The 21,522-nt window shown below is 41.2% G+C and overlaps 1 protein-coding gene across 3 annotated transcripts; it reads left to right on the top strand.

Annotated features, from left to right (window-relative positions):
• Positions 1-6: 6 nt before the first annotated feature.
• On the top strand, positions 7-12,157 carry RBM24 (RNA binding motif protein 24). Of its 3 annotated transcripts, XM_011967940.1 has the most exons (4): positions 7-106; positions 676-799; positions 2,554-2,608; positions 9,958-12,157. In XM_011967940.1, exons 2-4 carry the CDS (start codon positions 682-684, stop codon positions 10,319-10,321), a joined length of 537 nt encoding a protein of 178 aa, XP_011823330.1. In that variant the 5' UTR covers positions 7-106; positions 676-681; the 3' UTR covers positions 10,322-12,157. The 3 variants fall into 3 exon arrangements, with proteins under 3 accessions (XP_011823330.1, XP_011823328.1, XP_011823331.1); XM_011967938.1 differs by lacking the exon at positions 7-106 and having other exon boundaries at positions 572-799; XM_011967941.1 differs by lacking the exons at positions 7-106; positions 676-799; positions 2,554-2,608 and adding exons at positions 8,171-8,268; positions 9,049-9,093.
• The last annotated feature ends 9,365 nt before the right edge of the window (positions 12,158-21,522 follow it).

The following is a 21,522-nucleotide window of genomic DNA, read 5'->3' on the forward strand; positions in this document are numbered from 1 at the left end:
GTAAAAATGCGTGTGTTCTGGTGGTGTGGCTGGGGCAGGGAGAGGACACCCCACGAGGTATGGGGCTGTTCCCCTTGTGTCATCCCCCCGCCTTTTAATTGCAAAGGTAGGTTCTTTTAAAGGATCATCCTAGGGCTCTTTGCCGAACTGAAACAGAGCATATTAAGCTTCCTTCCTAGAGATTTAAGCGTGCAAATTCAGCTGCCGAAGAGCAGGGAGCCCCAGAGTGGGACAATAGCTATTGTCGTTGGGGAGTGTTTTCGGGAGGTTGGGAGCGTTGGGCGGATGTGAGGCTGGACTTTCTTTAAAGCAAACGGTGCCTCTGAGGCTGAGTAGGGACCTGGGGGGCGGGGGAGTCGGGGAAGGAGGATCTAGAGTTCCAAGAATTTAGGCTTCCAAATCTCAGCTAGGCCCTAGTAGCACCCTTAAGATTTCAGGGGTGGGGCAGGGTTAGAGGGTTTCTTTTTTTTTTCCTTCGTCTACCCGCTCCCCCCACCCCGCCCGCCTTTTAAAAATGGGAGATCAAAGAGGAGGGTCCAGCCGAAAGAAGAAAAGAATAGAAAGAAAGTTTGATCTCAGTTTTATCATGAATGACTTCTCCATTGTGATTCTTGATTTCCTTCAGGGGTTAATGTAGAGGTTATGTATGTATGTCTGTGTGTGTCTGTTGCTAAGGTCACCATGGCTGACCGGGCTGCTGCCGAAAGGGCCTGCAAGGATCCCAATCCCATCATTGATGGCAGAAAGGCCAACGTGAACCTGGCATACTTAGGAGCAAAACCAAGGATCATGCAACCAGGTGAGAAATGTCTGTCTCCCCTACCCCCCCCCGCAAGAACCCCCCCCAACTTACGGGTGGGCTGATTCTCTAATTTAGAAGACATTGTCTCCCTCTGTAGATGTGTTTAGTAAACTTGAACATGGCTTGTCATTCTACCAAGGCATTAAACATAAAAGAGTTGTAAATACTCCTCTCAGGGCTTGAAATGTACCTGTGTGCAAAAATGGATCTTGGGTGTCTGAAGAGTTTGTACAGGAGGAAGAGTTAGTCATGACTCACCTGTTTCCTATATGACATACATTTGTAGTCTGCTCTCAGTTTTCCAATTTTTAGCCACCTGTAGATAATTCACATGTGGATTATATTAGCCAAATTTGTCGACTTCAACTAATAATATTTCCCTACTTCGTGGTGTCTCTCCTTTCAGCACCAGTTGCACTGTACTCAGAGCAGGCAATCTGACTTGAACACAGACCCAAGGGAAGCATTAAGGGGTGGGGGTGATGTCCAAATGGTAAAGGTGTTTTTTTGTGTGTTTGTTTTTTGAGATGGAGTTTCACTCTTGTTGCCCAGGCTGGAGTGCAATGGTGCGATCTAGGGTCACTGCAACCTCTGCCTCCTGGTTCAAGCAATTCTGCCTCAGCCTCCCAAGTAGCTGGGATTACAGGAATGCGCCACCACACCCAGCTAATTTTGTGTTTTTAATAGAGATGGGGTTTCACTGTGTTGGTCAGGCTGGTCTCGGACTCCTGATCTCAGGTGATCCACCCACCTCGGTCTCCCAAAGTGCGAGCCACCGCGCGGGCCCCAAATGGTAAAACTTTAACATCAAATCACAGAGTATTGGCAATCAAAGAAAACAGAAATTGCGCTTACTCAAAAACCCTTGCTACAAAGAAACAGGCTTAGAGATGAGAAATATTTTACTTATGTTAGGTAGCTATTAGTTGCCAAAAGGGAGCATCTTTTTGTCTACGGGAAAACAATATCTCTTGGATTATTGACAACACTGCCCTTTGCATTAGCACAAATAGTTGAGAGTTGATTTTTAAGCAAATATAATCTTTTCCTTGGTCAGGCATCTTTACTTGTAAAGTTTGATTAAATCATGTACTCTTCACTTCTAAGCCTTTCCATCTGAAATTTTGGGAAGAGGTTGACACTTCCATCCAAACAGATTTAAAAGGAAACTAGGTTGTCAAGACAGTGAGTGCTTGTGCAAATATTCATGGGCATTAAAAAAATTTGTCTAATACATTGTGGGTATGTAGTATCCAGAAGTACATTGTTGGTATGTAGTATCCAGAAAAAGTGTGTGTGTGTGTGTGTGTGTGAATTTTGAATACTGAAAACTAAAACCCATAATCTTTCAAAGCATTGTCTGAAGCATCTCAGAACATTCCAGATTACAAAGACTTTTCATAGATCGTGGTTCAAAACTGTAAGAATATTTGAGATGTAACTTCATTGTCAGATCCTGCTGTACTTAATATTATTTCATGAACATTTTCCCAAGGTCTGATTCTGTGTCTGCCAACTAAACTTTGCAGATTTTTTTAAAGTTTCCACTTTTCCCCTATTAAAACCTTTATTTTGAATCAACGGTAGCATTTATAAAACTGACTTTTAAAAATATACATACATACAGTTTCTTTAAAGTGGCAAAAGAATGGTTATCTTTTGTAAGTGGAAGTTGTGATTGCATTTTACTTGTACGAGTAATAAATGCCTAACCATGCACAAATAAAGAATGTGGTATGTTTTGTTGTTAGGTTTTGCCTTTGGTGTTCAACAACTTCATCCAGCCCTTATACAGAGACCTTTCGGGTAAGTTGATTAATCAGACTTTCTGAAGTTTCCGTATGACTATCATTTGTTAACCTGCCTCTTTGTTATATACAGATAAGGTCATGATGTCACAGAATGTTCCTGGTTATATAATTTTATATATATATTTGTGCATTTTTAATGCTGATACTATAAATATTTTTAGATGAGTCAAGTTATCTGACCAAGTATGCAGCCTCCAAACGAGACAAAGTTTGAGCTTATGATTAGCAAAACAAAACAAAACAAAAATACCAGGTATGACTTGTGTACAAGACGATTGTGTCCCATCACCATTACTACTGTTCAACTTGACTCAATTTTATTTATCTCTTTCTAACCTGACAGGGCTCGTATACAGTTAAGCTAACTGATCAGAAGGATACCATGATAAGAGGTGGAATAGTTCTGTTTGGAATTAAACTCTGTAACCAGTAGACTCAGACACACAAGCTCAGATGGTGATTAACGATGCATGGATGTTGGTGTTGTTGTTTTTATTTTTCACAATAGTCAATAGCCCTTCGTGTGCTTTATTTTATTTATTACAGTAATGAAGTGGTGTTGATAGCTAAACTGTGTGCTTTTTACTTAATTGAAAAGAGCTGTAGTGAAAGTGTTTTCTTTTCCTTGGGGAAGGGGCTCTTTGCGTTTTGGTTTTGGTGGTGGTGTTGAGGGGTGTTGACTTTTGACTTTGCCATGGGAAGCAAAGGGCCTTTTTTTTTTTTTCTTGCTTTTAAGCTGTAGCCTGTGACTTCTGTTTAACCATATTTTTGTAGTGAGTGCTAAATCGTGTGATTTCTCTTTGTCAGAATACAGATTCATTGCTTGCATGTCCTAAGTTTCTGTTTTATGGGAAATTTTCTGGGAATGGGGTTCTTTCTTTTGCAATGTGTATCCACTTTTAGACCATCTAATTTAAAGGTTCAGCAACTCTCATCAGATTTTATTAACATAAGCCAGTTTTTTTTGAGTAGTGTAGCACTAACTTTCACCTTTTGGACCTAACTCAGGTGAACACGTGTTTATATTTGTGTTGTCTTTGGGTCTTGTGATTACCATTTTTCCTGTTCCAAGGTCCCCAGTTCTCTTCCATTCAGAGGTTATATGGGTGGGAGATCACCCCCCGCCGCCTCAATTTATCCTGGACAGTAGATTCTGTTTGGGCTGTATTCTACCTGATCAACATTCCTGTAACTCTTAACGCGGGATACTTAAATTTTCTTTTTAAATGTTCATGTTGTTGAAAGAGTATTTTATCCTCAATAATAATTTCTTCTCTAGCTTAGGACGTAAACATCCACCTGTGTAACCTGGAAGGCTGGAATCTGTCTACATAGATAGTTGTCTACCATATGTGTCTCTAAGAATAGGTTTTAAAAAGGAAGTAACAATAACTTGACTTGGAAGAGTCAGGTTATATTTCCCATGACCACCTCCTTATAGCTCTAACATATCAGTACCTACTGTTATTGTCAACTACCTTTTTTTTTAAGCTGTGGAAGACTCTTCTGTCAATATGATCAGAAAGGGCCTTCCTATATCCATAGCTATTTATCAGAGCCCCATCCAAGCCAACCCAGATACTGACAACAAATGGTGGGTTGATGGGTTCAGCTATTTCTGTGGGTAATTCATTTAGACTATCTGTTTAAGGTGGGATTAGGGAGGAGAGCTTGTATCTGAAGGTGTGATGTGAGCTTAGTGGTGAGTTCACACTAATAATCTTGAAAGAGTTATAAAATGGAATCAATCAACAGGTAGTTGCATGTGTTTATTTTTTCGCTGTGCCAGTGGGTGATGCAAAACGAGGGAATTGCACATTAGTTTGGGAAGCAAAAGTCATGCAAAAACCAGTCAAGAATTACTAATTGCTAAATGACTTGGTATTGTTTCAAGTACAAAAGGAATTCAGTGTAGCAAGAAAATAGATGAGGTGGAGGAGTTGAATAAGGCTGTGGTATGCGTGGCAAGTAGACTGGCACTAGACTTGTACCACTGGGTATGTCGTAGTCGGGTAAAAGGAAGACTGAATATGTCTGGAGGGTATAGGATGGAGTGAGCCGAAGCAGAGGCATAGAGGAGAAGACTCAGTGCGTGGAGAAACCAGACTGTCTAAGGTGGATCTTGAGAGCTGGGCATAGGAATTTGGACTGGTTTTGGAAGTCGTTGTAGATCAGTCCTTAAGAAAGAAGGTAGCACAAGGAAAATTAGAACCACCAGTGTAAGATGTGTCATATGGAAATTTGAAAGCAAATGTGTTTTGATAGCAACCTTTTGTTTTCCACTTCTTCTAATGTTAACTTGTCTTTATAAAGGATGGTGATTATTACTGTGTGCATGAATTGTTTGAACTTGAGATTCTTATTAGAAATAGATAGCATTCCAGGTGGATCAAGCAAGCTTTCTTTTTCTTTTTTAAGAGGTTCTCAACACTGCTCTAATTTCAGAGTCTGTACCTAACAAATCACACCTGGTCATCCTAAATTCTGTTTGAATGCTACATGTCCCTGTTTTAGGCCTGGAAAGAAGCTTGAGAATTTCAAATTTGACTTGACTTATTTGAAATTCTAGCAACTGAACTGTTCTTTTGAATGTGGTCCTTAAATGGCCCCCAGGTTGCTTTGGGCCTTTAAAGACAAAACCTTGGCCTAGGGGCCAGGCTCAGTGGCTCACGTCTGTAATCCCAGCACTTTGGGAGGCAAGGGGGGCGGATCACGAGGTCAGGAAATCGAGACCATCCTGGCTAACATAGTGAAACCCCGTTCTCTACTAAAAAATACAAAACATTAGCCGGGCGTGGTGGCAGGCGCCTGTAATCCCAGGCTGAGGCAGGAGAATGGCTTGAACCCGGGAGGCGGAGCTTGCAGTGAGCCGAAATCGCGCCACTGCACTCCAGCCTGGGCAACAGAGTGAGACTCCGTATCAAAAAAAAATAAAAAAAATTTAAAAAGGCCAGGTGCGGTGGCTCACGCCTGTAATCCCAGCACTTTGGGAGGCCGAGGCGGGCGGATCACGAGGTCAGGATATCGAGACCATCCTGGCTAACACGGTGAAACCCCGTCTCTACTAAAAAATACAAAACATTAGCCGGGCGTGGTGGCAGGCGCCTGTAATCCCAGGCTGAGGCAGGAGAATGGCGTGAACCCGGGAGGCGGAGCTTGCAGTGAGCCAAGGTCGCGCCACGCACTCCAGCCTGGGCGACAGAGTGAGACTCCGTCTCAAAAAACAAAAAAAAACAAAAAGAAAAACAAAAAACTTTGGCCTAAAAGGAATTTCCGATGTAGCACAGTGGGCAGATGTAGAAAAACTTGTAAACTTGCTGAACAATATTTTATAGTTTATGTTTGAAAGAAGCATTTCCTTATTGAAACCTTGGAGAGGGGAGGCTACAGACCTGTGAGTAGAAATTTCTGGGCTAGTTTAGATCAGGTTGAACATAACTTAAACATTGACTCAGTATGCCTTTAAGTACTCAGTTTTATGCTGGGTGTGGTAACACTGTGCTTAGTATTTATGGTGTCCACTAAGGAGGGCAGGACGGACTGTAACTGACACTAACCAAACATCTGCCATATGGATTGTAATGATAAGGGATTTACATAAATTACATAATTTAATTCTCACAGTATTTGTTGAAGGCATTGTTAATATCTTTTCCAAAACTAAGACACAGAGAGGTTAATTAACATCCCCTGATCACAGAACTACTAAGTGTTAGAGTCTGATTCTAGGTTCAGAATCACGGCCTGCCTGACCTCAGAAGCTGCGTTCTTTCCTCTTTGTCAAGTTGTAGCCCCAAAAGACAAAACTCTATTCTCTCATAATCCAATAAGAAAGCCAATAAGCACCAAGAAGGGCTGTCCATGTGGCTTCAGATAAGAGAGATGGACATCAGGGCAGTGAATGGGATTCAGAAGTCTTCATGAAGGAAGTAGAAGTCGACCTAGGTTTTAAAGAATGGTGGAGGGTAGGGAACTCTTGTATTGAATGCCTACTATATTTGTCATTGTAGACTCTCTCCACAGATAATTTTATTTAATGCACAGCAATCCAGAGTTGTGAGATTATTAGTCCATTTCACATATGCAAAATATGAGGCTGTGTTAAGACACGATAGCATGAAAAAAAGAAAAATATGAGACTAAAAAATAAAGCAAATTTCTGAAAGCTCTACACCGAGTGAGTGCTAGAGCTAGGTGAGTGGGATTTGGATTTCAGCAGGTAGAGACAGCATCGCGGTGAGGGATAAATGACATGAATAAAGGGCAAGGATCTGGGAATGTGAAGTTGTCCAGGAAACATAAAGGAGCCCAGTTGACCTGGGTTCGAGGAAAGGTGGAAGGAAACACTAGAAAGGTGTTTTGGAGCCAGAGGCAGTCTGGGTATTTTAGCCTAGAATGCCAAGGCTTGAGAAATTTGCACTGAGTTTGGTTTGTTAGGAGCCAAGGATTACTTTGAGCAAATGAATGAGATGGAGACTTTGTCATCAAATGAGGTGGAGACTTTGTCATCAGTTGCTGTGAGATAGATTGGAAGAGGAAACCAGTTAGGATATTTCTTCAAAACCAGTTACGATGTTGCTTCAGAAGTCACATAGAGATGTCAGTGGAACCTGAAGAGATGGGAAGAAAAGGAAAATGTAGTAAATTTTCTTTGAAAATTACCAAAAGTATCTTCTTTGCACTTGTGCTTTTTGTAACTACTAGGCATGCACATTTTATAGTTAAGGAAAAGACATTGGTAAATGTCTAATAGGAGGGAGATGCCCAGATCACCTTAACGGGTTTCTCAGACTATTAAAAAAACTCCTAATTCAGGATTTCATTCCGAAGTGCCACTTGAACCTTTAGTCCAATTCTGCCTTCCTTCCTGACCCAGGATATTTTAGGCTCTCTGAGGTCTTTTGGGTTCTCCTTTTCCCTAAGCCTTAAAATGTTCTAGGTTTTCATTTGCCTTCCAGACGTCTCTTTAACCTTTGCCAAACTTCATGTAGGAGTCTGATAATCCAGTGAACTTTCCTTATATTCTCATTGTTTGACATTGTGAAATCAAAACTATTTCCTAATGCGAAGTAAACGCAGGGCTAAAGCCCCCTAAGCAACCTTGCCTGTCTTCTAATGCGTTCTTCACAACACTTTCTCCTGCCTTTTTGTAGGAGAAACATTTTCAGTTAACACCTTTGTTCAGAGATACCAACCTAGCATCCACAGTGGTGTTCTTGGAACTTTGAGAGTGAGTACAAGGGGTTAAGGTTTCGGTGTCAGTGAGATCCGCACTGGCTGGCGTTTGCAGCTGATACATGTTTTACTTTGGCCTTATAAAGACATTTTACCCGCTGGAAACCCTTGTCGCATGACAGGATCAAAAATAGCCCGGCTGCAGCCCCTGCTGTCCATCACCACATGTAAACTGGCATGAGAGTAGGCTCTCTTAGCCGTGTCTACACGTTGTGGAGGTGGCAGCCTCCAGGGACAGTGTTTCATAAAGCCACACCTGTTGCTGTGAGCGAGCCAGTCACCTGACCTGCAGCAGCGTTCTGAGTGTGTGCACGACCACGCGGCCTGGTTTCTGACAAGCAGTTAAGAACATCTCTGAGTGTCCTCAGAAACACTTGATGACGTCGTTTCTCCTGGCACTGGGAAAGATCTACAAGTCTGGTAAAATCGAGTGTATTTTTATCATTGGGGCCAAAGTCCACTACCCTCTGAGATAAATTCATCTTTTCCATGGATGTTCGCTAATGAGTGCTTTCAGTGAAACTCTGAAAAGGCAAAGCAAAATCTATGTTTCTGAACAATCTACATGTGCTCTTCTCTGTTTTGAGTTCTTTGAAATTGGAAGATTGTTAACTTGTCCTTGTACTTCTTATAAGTTGGCTTTGCCAACAACCACATAGCATTCTAGTGTCATAATTTTAGATACAAATATAGGGGGCTTTAATGGAGATTATTTTAAAGAAGAAGATAAATCAGATATTCATGGTAGTGTTTCAGATGGGCAGTAATAAATTGCAAGAGTGAGAATGGAGATGCATGGAGTTTTTTTTAAATACCTCTTGTGATTTATTTTCTTAACCACATTAACTTTTAAGTAAGGTCATTGGAGTCTGTCTTGTATTATCTGTGAATGTATAATTTTAAAAGGTACTGGTTTTGTTTGACTTTCTTGAACTTTTGCAGGATAACACATGATTATACAATTGATATGATTTGTACAAAATATCAACGAATAGGGCAGATTTCAAACATAACATTAACGTATTTCTGCTGATTTGGAGGATGAAATGAGAGTTAGTAGATGTGAAAAAAAAAGTTTTCTTGTTATGTAAACCTTTTAAATTTCTATTAATTTTAGAAATATTTAGTTGTACTTCCCTGTCCTGCCTTTTCCCTCAGCCTCATCATTTCCCCAAAACCCCTTCTGTCTGTCTTGCATAGAGATAAACAAGCTGGCTGACCCTCAGGTGCCTGATAGTCAAACAGGTTTGGTTGACCGTTGTGTCCTTATGAATTTTATGGGGGAAAAAAAAAGAGAAAGAAAGAAAATAAGTGTGCTGCACATCTCTTTGGGAATCACTGCCATGAATGTTAATAGCATTTTTGTAGCTTCCCACGACAGCCTCTTGTGACAGAGTGAGCTGCACTACAGTTCGTTTGAGAAGTGTGATTCTGCTGTGTTTACCACACTTGTGAACTTTTAAACTCCTTTTTTTTTTTATTTTGTCGCCTGCTTCCTTTTTTAATTATTATTTTTAATAAGGGTGACTGAGGTTGCAGAGAGATTAATGTGTGCTGAGTCTGCATAGCAATTTCAAGTAGGGTTGCCATGATAATAAACATACGGATTTTGTTAACGTTTATGTTAATTTCGATGAACTGGTGATCACCCCGCAGAAGTGAGTAATTATGGACTACCTGTTGCGTCCTATATTCTTGGCTAAGAATTTTTCTATTTACTTAATTAAACATTTTTATTTTGTGAACTCATTACAAAATTTTCCAAAGTCTTCATCAATCGAGCACTTGTTAAGTGTCTCATGTGTGTAGCCCTCATGAATCTTGATTTATTTTCCAAACTCTTGATAAACTGTATTTAACAGCTCCAAATAATCATACATGACAATTCTAGCAGGGAGGGTGTCATCATATTTTTGGGGTCCAGTTCTTGTGGGGGCACTCTACGACTTCGGCTACTGCCTGAGTACTCTCAGTGGACCACTAGAAAGTAGATATTGTGGCAACCCTATGCTCATAATAACCACTAAATTTGAGTTTGTCTTATCTTTGAACAACATGCTACAGATAGGAGGTGACTACCGCCTGACTTTGTTTTCCATTTCTCAACAGGATACCTGCCCACTATGTCTATCCGCAGGCTTTTGTGCAGCCAGGAGTGGTCATTCCACATGTCCAGCCGACAGCAGCTGCCGCCTCCACCACCCCTTACATTGATTACACTGGAGCTGCATACGCACAATACTCAGCAGCCGCTGCTGCTGCCGCCGCCGCTGCTGCCTATGACCAGTACCCCTATGCAGCCTCTCCAGCTGCTGCAGGATATGTTACCGCTGGGGGCTATGGCTACGCAGTCCAGCAGCCAATCACCGCAGCGGCACCTGGGACAGCTGCCGCCGCCGCTGCAGCAGCTGCTGCCGCTGCAGCATTTGGCCAGTACCAGCCTCAGCAGCTGCAGACAGACCGAATGCAATAGACCAGCCATCTGATCAAAGTTGAATTGTTTTCTCTTTCCCTCCCAATTTTCCAATTTTTAGTAGCTAATAAGAGAGTTAACATTGACTTAACAGCTTTAAAAAAAAAAACAAAAAACAAAAAACAGCCATGCTATTGTGAAGCAGAGTTATTATTTTTTTTATACTCCAGGTAGTGTTCTAGATGAGAAAGAGGTAAGAATGAGAGGAATGGGCACAATTTTGGAAATCAATCCCAAAGAGCCTGAGTAAATGAAAGGCCACTATGAAATGACGCCAGGAGTAACAACGGAACTTCACTTTTGTAACGGGATTTTTATTTTTGCTCTTTTTATAGTATCAGGGAAGCAAACTGCCTTTTACAAGTTAGAAAAATGCTGTTTGAATCTAGTTGAACCAGGGAATACAGAGCGAGCAATATGTAGCTTGAATTACATTTAAAAGCAGATTTTTTACAAACAAAATGGCGAAAGCACTGATTGTCATTTTTAGCAGTCACTTAAGGCCTATAGAACTTTTTTCAAGTCGGAAGGTCCTGTTCTTACTATCTCAAAAATGGGCATCGAACAATCAATCTAGGAGCGTGGCAGTGGGTAAAATGGTGGACAGGCACCAAAGCTATTTTCTCATCTGTCCTGTGGATGAGTGGAACTGTGGAACAAGTGATGTGGAATTAATGGGTGCAACAGCTGTACAGACAATCAATAACACACAGTTCTGGAAAGAACACATCACTTGTGCTTGTTTGATGAGCTTGTCACATTCTAATCCCTCTCCCCATCCTGTTTCAATTTTGGGAAACTTGTATCTGCTGGTGTCAGCAACTCTGATTCTGAAATAGGATCCGGCTTTTACTACAACAGCCTTCTCTTTCTATTTATTGTGTCGACTCGTGGCTTATGAATAAAGGCAGGCAAAGTTTGCAGAACTGTCTTAAGGACATTTATTTTTTTTCCCTTTTTAAGTAATTTTACACTTTTTAGTATCTATTTCAGAGTCATATTTAAAACTATTTATTAGTGACTACAGTACATGAGACAACAAGGTTACTGAGATTACAATTCTTCAAAGGTTAATGATAATGTGGTTTATACTGTGCCTTAATAGTAATGCTATTTAAGATATTTATTTTTAAGTTTTACTATGCTGCACTCTAAAGAAAGGAACTTTAGATGTGACACTGTAAAATTATGTATTCATCTCATGGCATAAATTATTTAGTAGGTCTAGATGTAGCGTATTAAATATTAACCTATTCAACTAAAGATGTTGACTTGGATTTATTTAAATTCATATGTGCACTGTATAAGAGAGTACTCTTACATTAACACATTTTAGTTTAGTTTTTAGATTTTTTTTCAAACAGTATATATTGCTAGTTTCATGCTTCCTCCTCTGATTTTGCCTGTGTAGATCTCATTTACCGGTAATTCATTAGTTTAACACTATTCTTACGTAGTCTTTAAATGCTGCTTTACATTTTTCTTCTGAAACTGCAATACTTGCAATTTTTATTCTTAAACTAAATTGAATACTATTTTACACTGTATTGGATTTTTATACTTGAACAATTTCATACAAGGGAAGACAGGTTAGCATTTTTATGGACTTTCTCCATTATCACTGGATTTACTTTTAAGTATTCCCATACTAGACAGTGTTATGTAATGTAGACATGACTCTCCTGTGCAAATTATTTATTCGTTGTGTATATTGCTTTATAACATTTCAGATCTTCTAATCTATTCACTTGTATTAAATATAATTTTTAAAAACTTCTGTTGCATTGGCTGTTTCTAATTCTGTAGTAAAGGTGAATGATTTCTCTTTTGAACTTGAATTAATAGCCATGATTGATATGTAACATTTTCAGTGAGCATAATCCTCTCCTCAATGTCCTGGTTTTGTGCCTTTAAAGTAAGTTTCAGTAACTCAATTATCTACCTTATACTTAGCAAATGATATAGGTCATCCCCTATCCCACCAGGGGAGACCTAAAGGACTTCATGTCACTGAAAACTGGTTAGCTGAAAGATGCCTTGGAAGGCGTGGGCCAGTAGTAGAGAGGACTAGTCAGAAGCGGGACCAGCCCAGTGGTGCTGGGGTCAGGTAAACTGAGATTTGAGCTGGACTCCCACTTTTCAGCAGTGCGAGTGAAGCCAATTGTTCTTTGAAATTCACTTTTTTTTGAGACGGAGTCACTCTCTGTTGCCCAGGCTGGAGTGCAATTGGTGCAATCTCGGCTCACTGCAACCTTTGCCTCCTGGATTTACACCATTCTCCTGCCTCAGCCTCCCGAGTAGCTGGGACTACAGGCACCCGCCACCATGCCCGGCTAATTTTTTGTATTTTTAGTAGAGACCGGGTTTCACCGTGTTAGCCAGCATGGTCTCGATCTCCTGACCTCGTGATCTGCCTGCCTCAGCCTCCCAAAGTGCTGGAATTATAGGCGTGAGCCACCGCACCCGGTCTGTAATTCACTTTTTAAATGCATTCCTCATCTATAATAATGTGACAATAATACTTGTCTTGCATGGTTATTTAAATATTAAATTTAAAAAGCATACCAACTGCTTGCCACAGCGCCAGATATATATAGTAAGTAAATATGTAATAGTGGCTGGGCGTGGTGGCTCACGCCTGTAATACCAGCACTTTGGGACACAAGATGGGCGGATCATGAGATCAGGAGATTGAGACCATCCTCGCTAACACGGTGAAACCCCATCTCTACTAAAAATACAAAAAATTAGCTGGGCGTGGTGGCACGCGCCTGTAGTCCCAGCTACTCGGGAGGCTGGGGCAGGAGAATCGCTTGAACTCACGAGGCAGAGGTTGTAGTGAGTAGAGATCGTGCCACACTGCACTCCAGCCTGGGCGACAGAGCAAGACTCTGTCTCAAAAAAATATATACATATATATATATGTGTATATATATGTATATGTAGTAGCAATTGTTGTGAGGCCCAGGAGTAGTAGCTAACCAGAGGAAGTCACCTATTGGGATGTTTTAATTTATATCCACAATGATGTGGTAATATCTGATGAGGTATGTGTTAGAACATCAAATGAGTGTCATATTGACTGTCTGGAGGTGTATGTTACACTAATTATGGAGTGGATTGGGGTTGGGTTTTCGGGGGGTTTTGTTTTGTTTCGTTTGTCTTAAGACGGAGTCTTGCTGTGTCACCCCAGCTGGAGTGCAGTGGCATGATCTCGGCTCACTGCAAGCTCTGCCTTCCAGGTTCAAGTGACTCTCATGCCTCAGCCTCTCAAGTAGCTGGTATTACAGGCACCCGCCACCACGCCCAACTAATTTTTGTGTTTTCAGTAGAGATAGGGTTTCACCATGTTGGCCAGGCTGGTCTCAAACTCCTGACCTCAGGGATATGCCGGCCTCAGCCTCCCAAAGTGCTGGAATTACAGGTGTGAACCACCGCACCCGTCCTGGAAAGGATTGTTTATTGATTTCTTGGTCCTGGTATTTCCCAAATCCATGACATCTTTTCTTGAACTCCCATTAGTTTTCAATAGTTAAGCAAGAGACAGCAGTAATAACAGATTCCATATCATAGTTTCCATTTCACATCATAACTGTTAGCCTATTTAGACCTATCAGCAACCTTAAACTTTAATTTTCCAAGGAAAAATAGTTACCAGCCTGTCTCCAGGGACAGAGATGACTGTACCCCAAGGTATTATCTAGGACCACTAAAATAATTTCTAAGCTACTGAATTCAGTCAATGCATCAATGGCTATTTCATTCCAAAAGATGTGCTTTAGTTTTTCAGATTTGTGGAAGGTCACTTTTGTCCTCAATGAGCTGTCTATTGCTGAACTTGAAAATGAAGCAGTTTTGATTTATTGATAAAAAAATAGGTCAGGCAGTTCTGGGAAGAGCTTGTCAAAAATAGGCGACTCAGAAAAGCCAAAAGTCCACCTACCCCAGGCTGTACCTTTCTTCCTGATCTGCAGCGGTAGCAATATTAGCAGTTATAGAGAGCAAGATTTTTACTTGATAATGCTAACGCTAAAGCATACATTTTCTTTATTTTCTTTTTTTCTTTTTTTAAGATGGTCTCGCTTTGTTACCCAGGCTGGAGTGCAGTGTCATGATTGTGGCTCTCTGCAGCCTCAACATCTCAGGCTCAAGGAATCCTCCTACTTCAGCCTCCCAAGTAGCTGGGAGTACAGGTGTGCACCCACATGCCCAGCTCATTTTTTATTTTATATTATTTATTTATTTATTTATTTATTTATTTTGAGACAAAGTCTTGCTCTGTCATCCAGGCTGGAATGCAATGGTGAGATCTCGGCTCACTGCAACCTCCACCTCCTGGATTCAAGCAATTCTCCTGCCTCAGCCTCCTGAGAAGCTGGGACTACAGGCGCCCGCCACCACGCCTGACTAATTTTTGTATTTTTAGTAGATTTGGGGTTTCACCATGTTGGTCAGGCTGGTCTTGAACTCCTGACCTTGTGATCCGCCCGCCTTGTCCTCCCAAAGCACTGGGATTACAGGCATGAGCCACCGCACCCGGCCCATTTTTTATTTTTTGTAGAGACAGATTCTCATGACACTGTCCAGGCTGGTCTTGAACTCCTGGATTCAAGCGATCCTCCCACTTTAGAAACCTTCCAAAGTGCTGGGATTATATGCCCAGCCAAGAATACATTTCTAAAAAGAAACAAATGGAATTTTTTAATATCTAATAGGAAGGAGAGAATAGCCGTGACATAGTGATCGGTCAGGCACGCTACTTGTAGAGTTAGAGAAAGTAATGGGGCTGAGATCCAAAGTGCTGGGTGAGTCCTGGCTTCATTACTTATCATCAGGATGATCTTAAACCCTTCTAAACTGATAAAATGTGGGTTGATAGTAGCCAGCATAGTTGTTCCATCTACTTCTCAGGTTATACTCATTGAATAAATTAAGGGAGATGAGAGCATTTTAGAAGTTCTAAAGCATTGAGCAAGCATTATTATACCAAGGAAATATGTACAATATTAATTTGGTAACTGATCTCAATTGTCTCATTAAATGACCTTTCCAAAAGAGGACAAAATCGTATCTCATGTTATCTTTATTCTATTCCAACCAAGGAACAGCTAAACTGACTGTACAATAAAAGCAGCACAAAAATAACGTTGAAAGATGGAGAGATTACCCAGATAAGGGAAAGAGAAGTAGATGAGATTATGGAATACATTTCTCTCACAAGGGAACTATATTTAGTTCTTTCCTCACTCCTGTCAAATATTGTTCTTCTTAATTCCCTCTGAGGCTTGAAAGCGTTCATTAAGATGACAGCTTGAGGTTTGGAGGGGCAGAGGTGAAGAGGAACCAAAAAATAAATAAATGCGTTTTCATGCTTACTTTTGTCCTCTCTTCTACTTCCAGAGTTCCAGGCTGTTTCCATGGAAATTCTAACTTTGTTTTGCTTAAGCACTTGGTACAGAAGAGGTTTCATTTTGAGTATTTGTTCTGAGTTGAATTTTAGAAGTTCAATCATGATTTTAGCTAAATCATTTACATTTCAAGCTTTGAAGTCCCAATTGTAAATCAAACTAAGAAATGAGACAATGCCTATATAAGCCCTTTAGAACTTGTAGGTAGGCGCGGTGGCTCAAGCCTGTAATCCCAGCACTTTGGGAGGCCGAGACGGGCGAATCACGAAGTCAGGAGATCGAGACCATCCTGGCTAACACGGTGAAACCCCGTCTCTATTAAAAAATACAAAAAACTAGCCGGGCGAGGTGGCGGGCACCTGTAGTCCCAGCTACTCAGGAGGCTGAGGCAGGAGAATGGCATAAACCCAGGAGGAGGTTGCAGTGAGCTGAGATCCGGCCACTGCACTCCAGCCTGGGCGACAGAGCGAGACTCCGTCTCAAAAAAAAAAAAAAAAAAAAAAGAATTTGTAGGTAAGAAAAATGATACAGATTTACAACTTTGATATAAAATAATTCTATCTTATTACACATTATTTGGTCCTTCTTGATCAACTTCTTCAGAGAGAAAGTCTATGAAGTCCCTGTGTCTTCTGTCATTTGTCCCCTGGAAGCCAAATACCATTCCTTTTTTATATCCAAGAGGCTACCACTAAGCTATTAATATATGTTAAGTGAGTTGGAGGGTACACATTGTTTTCCATTCCGCCACTATTAGAGGTAATTCCAATTACATTATAACATGGATTGAGTACAAATCGTTACTTCTTTTCATTTAATACCTCAGATAATGTGTTCATAAAAGGGTAAATATCAAACTGACTTCCAAAATGAGTTCTAAATGCAAAAACATAGTTTTGCCAAGTAGGAAATTACCTTTTAGCTCTATTTTTAAATGATGGTTATCTGACAGTCCCAACCAGGTATGAACTTACTTTTTAAATACTCCTGGCTCTGCCGCGTGTCCTGCAGATGCCTCAAGGTGAGGCAAAAGAGATACAGTGGATGCTGCATGGAGAGTCTTAGGACAGGCATTTTTCGTTCTGCGTTCACTTGCGTTCATTTTGAAATTTGAGGAAAAGGTAGTGTGAAAGTATGTAGAAGAAAATCATTTAAAAAGGGAGAGCAAAAATCAAAAGCATCTCCTAAAAATAGGCAAAAGAAGGTGAGACGAAGAAGTGAGAGTCACGTGGGCTGGATCACGTGAGGCCAGGACTTGTCACTGAGGGGATCATGTAGGGAAGCAAGGGGTGGTCATTTGCTGAGTGGCAGGAGACTTCATCTGATGATGGGGGGTGGAGGATCACTCAAAGGACAGTAAATAGATACAGTGTTTCCTTCTGTTTTCTAATAAAATAGGAAGGTAACAACTGAGTTCTTTTTTTAATTCTATTTTTAATTGACAAATAATAATTGCATATATTTACGGGGTATGATGTGATGTTTCTGTACATGTGTACATTGTGGTATGATCAAATCAGGCTAATGAACATAGCCCTCACCTCACATACTTATCATTTCTTTGTGGTGAGAGCATTTCATTTATTTTATTTTTTATTTTATTTTTGAGACAGGGCCTTGCTCTGTCACCCAGGCTGGACTGTCGTGTCACCATTATGGCTCACCGCAGCCTCAACTTTCTGGGTTCAAGCGATGTTCTCACCTTAGCCTTCAGACTAGCTGGGACTACCGGCACACAGCACCATGCCCGGATAATTTTTTTTCTTTTTGTATTTTTTGTAGAGACAGGGTTTCACCATGTTGCCCAGGCTTGTCTTGAACTCCTGGGCTCAGGTAATCCACCTGTCTTGGCCTCCCAAAGTGCTAGGATTACAGGTGGCGTTCACCACCATGCCCGGCCAGATGAGAACATTAAAAATCCACCCTTAGCAATTTAGAAATGTACAACACATTACTATTAATCGTAACCATATTGCTATGCAATAGATCACCAGAACATATTCCTCCTGTTCAACTGCAACTTTGTACTCTTTAACCAGCATTTTCTATTTTTCCATCCAACCCCCTCCCACCCTACTCCGCAGCATCTGGTAACTACTATTCTACTTTCTACTTCTGTAAGTTAAACTGTTTTAGATTCCAGATATAGGTAAGATCATGTGACATTTGTCTTTCTGTACCTGGCTTATTTTACTGAGCATAATATCCTCTATATTCATCCATGTTGCTGCAGAAGACAGAATTTCCCCTTTTTAAAGGCTAAATAGTATTCGTGTGTGTGTGTGTGTGTGTGTGTGTGTATGTGTGGACACACACACTATTTTTTAAATCCACTCATCCATTGATGGGCACTTAGGTTGTTTCCATGTCCTGGCTGTTGTGAATAATGCAATGAACATGAAGTCACAGATATCTTTTCAACATTTCAATGCCTTTGACTATATATCCAAAAGCAGGATTGCTGGATCACATGGTAGTTCTATTGTTAGTTACCAGTTGAGTTCTCGAACCATGCTTATAAAGGTTTAGGCTTTTTTTAATGGAGTGTATTCTTTGTAACTGAAAACTTTTAGAAACCATTATGGCACCTCTAGTAGGTTAAGCTAGAGCTCAGTAATGGACATTGGGCCTCCAGGGACAGGCAACGTTGGCATTCTTTTATCTATTGTCACTTCCCATTTCAAGCAGGCAAGTGAGTGGAAAGAGAGGGGAAAGATTAAAGAAAAGGTGTGCACGTTGCTCTCCGGTATACTTTGAATCAATGTATTAAAGGCATTTGTGGCTGGGAAACTCGAGCCCTTCACATCTGTATTTGCCCTGCTGTGCTGCCTCTGACTTGATACTGGCCTACTCCTGTCAGTGGGTTTTGGGAGAAATGGAAAGTGCAATGGGATGTGAAAAAAGAGGCCTGCGCCTCTAACCACCTACCTTGTGCCAGGTACTTGTATTTAATCCTCATGACAGTGGTTGGTAGGTAATAGTATCCCCCATTTTTCAAAGAAAAAAAGCCTGCCCACAGTCACAGTGTCAGTATGGTGCAGAACCTGGATTTCAAGATGGTGTGCTGTTAGTCCTTTTGTGTGGTTATAAAGGGATACCTGAGACTGAGTAATTTATAAAGAAAAGAGGTTTATGGCCGGGCACGGTGGCTCATGCCTATAATCCCAGCACTTTGGGAGGCTGAGGCAGGCGGATCACGATGTCAGGAGATCGAGACCATCCTTGCTAACACAGTGAAAGCCCATCTCTACTAAACATACAAAAGCAAAATTAGCCGGGCATGGTGGCAGGTGCCCATAGTCCCAGCTACTCAGGAGGCTGAGGCAGGAGAATAGCTTGAACCTGAGAGGTGGAGCTTGCAGTGAGCTGAGATCACGCCACTGCACTCCAGCCTGGGCAACAAAGCAAGACTCTGTCTCAAAAAAAAAAAAAAAAGAATTTATTTGGCTCATGGTTCTGCAAGCCGTACATGAAGTACAGTGCAGATATCTGCTTCCAGTGAGGGTATCAGGAAGCTGCCAATTGTGGTGGAAGACATAGGGGGAGCCAGTGCATCCCACGGCAAGAGTGGGCGTAAGAGGAGTGTGGGGAGGTGCCAGGCCCTTATAAACAACCAGATCTCGTGTGAGCTCATAGGGTGAGAATTCACTCATTACCATGAGGACGGCACCACCATTCATGAGGGACCAGCCCCTATGATATAATTACCTCCCACTAGGCCCACCAACATTGGAGGTCATATTTCAACATGAGATTTGGAGGGGACAAGCATCCAAACCATATCAGGTGACCTGAAACCAAATCCCACATGCACACCACCTCACTGCACTGCTTTTGACCACTCCTTTTTCTAGTAAATTCTATGAGTTTCCATTGCTGTTCCTTAAGTAGAGCCATTGGTTCTCTGTCTTCAGCCTCCTGTTACACATGAGCAGGCAATGCTGATTTAGTGGAGAGAAAATGCCTACTTGTAGGTTGGAATTTTGGGAGAGGATGGAGACAGAAGATTCCAGGGGAGCTGAAGCAGCCTTCAGGATTGCCCTAAACACATTTGATTTATTCTCGATCACAGTTGAATCTATCTTTTTGACCTTCAGCCTAACTTCTAACTACTTTTGTGCCCACTTATCACTGGGTAATTATATTTTAAAAAACATTATTCCAATGCACATTTTCCACACCATGTCTTCTTCATCAATAGTACTTTCTTTCTTTCTTTCTTTCTTTTTTTTTTTTTTTGAGATGGAGTCTTGCTCTGTCTTCCAGGCTGGAGTGCAGTGGCTCAATCTCAGCTCACTGCAAGCTCCGCCTCCCAGGTTCACACCATTCTCCTGCCTCAGCCTCCCAAGTAGCTGGGACTACAGGCACCCAACACCATGCCCAGCTAATTTTTTGTATTTTTAGTAGAGATGGGGTTTCACCGTGTTAGTCAGGATGGTCTTGATCTCCTGACCTCATGATCCACCTGCCTCGGCCTCCCAAACTTCTGGGATTATAGGCGTGAGCCACCACGCCCGGCCTCAAATTTGTATTTTTTTTAGAGACAGAGTCTCACTATATTGCCCAGGCTGGTCTCAAACTCCTGGGCTCAAGCTATCTTCCTGCCTTGGCCTCCCAAAATCCTGGGATTACAGGTGGGAGCTACCACATCCAGCCTTGCTTTCATTTTGAAAGAGTCATTCTGTGTTATAGATCAATATTTGAGACGGAATATTAGTTGTAATAACATCAGTTGAACACCCTTCTCTCTCTCTCTCTCTTTTTTTTTTTTTTTAACCATTGTTACTCCTTTACTTTAAATATCCTGACTTTTGGCTACCATTTACTGAGAACCCATTTGTGCCAGACGCCGAATGCCCTGGCTTACATCCCCTTACAACCTCACAGCAGGCCTGGAATTGTCATCTTCATTTTACAGAGTTAATGTAATTTGCCCAAAGTCACAACTCAAGATGGTAGAACTGTGAGCTGAAATGGGGATCTGTCTGATGGCAAAGAGTAACTGCCCCTGGATTATTTTAGTGTCTTTTTCTACGTCACTAGGAATTGTCTTAGAAATTCTAAGGAAAGCTAAATACACATGCCTTCAATTCTGGGGTCAAGACCAAATCGAAGGACTCTGTGGCGAATTGTAGACATGATCAAAACCATTAATAAGGACCACAGAACAGAAACATCTCCATGCTCATTTTCTCTCATTTCTGTTGGCAACATTTGATCAGTGATAATACTCAGGATCGTTATGAGTAGTTGTCTTGGCCTCAATCCACTTGTGCCTTTGTGGGGAAAATATACTAATACTGTGATTTACTATGACGAACTCCTATAAAATTGAATAAGAGTATATCAGTTTATGTCAAAGAATATCAAGTAATCATAAACTTTTAATAAACATCGACTATTTTAATAATAACAACTTTGGATTTAAATAGACAATATAGTTACTAAAGATATATGGTTCAAGTCATCTACCACTAATTGCTTGCTTGACTCCTTTAAAACTCAGAGGAAGAGAAAATGTACATACACACAATGAAATGCTGTTCAGGCTGGGTACTGAGGCTCACGTCTGAAATCAGCACTTTGGGAGGCCGAGGCGGGCAGATCATGAGGTCAAGAGATTGAGACCATCCTAAAAATTAGCTGGGCGTGGTGGCGCGTGCCTGTTGTAGTCCCAGCTACTTGGGAGGCTGAGGCAGGAGAATTGTTTGAACCTGGGAGGCGGAGGTTGCAGTGAGCTGAGATTGCGCCACTGTACTCCAGCCTGGCAACAGAGTGAGACTCCGTGTAAAA

Source organism: Mandrillus leucophaeus, unplaced genomic scaffold (assembly GCF_000951045.1).
Source record: "Mandrillus leucophaeus isolate KB7577 unplaced genomic scaffold, Mleu.le_1.0 Scaffold82, whole genome shotgun sequence".
NCBI classification, from domain to species: domain Eukaryota; kingdom Metazoa; phylum Chordata; class Mammalia; order Primates; family Cercopithecidae; genus Mandrillus; species Mandrillus leucophaeus.

Coding starts and splice junctions, on each gene's coding strand:
- RBM24 (XM_011967938.1), top strand. CDS start 643: ATGTATGTATGTCTGTGTGTGTCTGTTGCTAAGGTCACCATGGCTGAC. Junction 800..2,553: donor ACCAAGGATCATGCAACCAG/GTGAGAAATGTC, acceptor TTTTGTTGTTAG/GTTTTGCCTTTGGTGTTCAA. Junction 2,609..9,957: donor CTTATACAGAGACCTTTCGG/GTAAGTTGATTA, acceptor ATTTCTCAACAG/GATACCTGCCCACTATGTCT.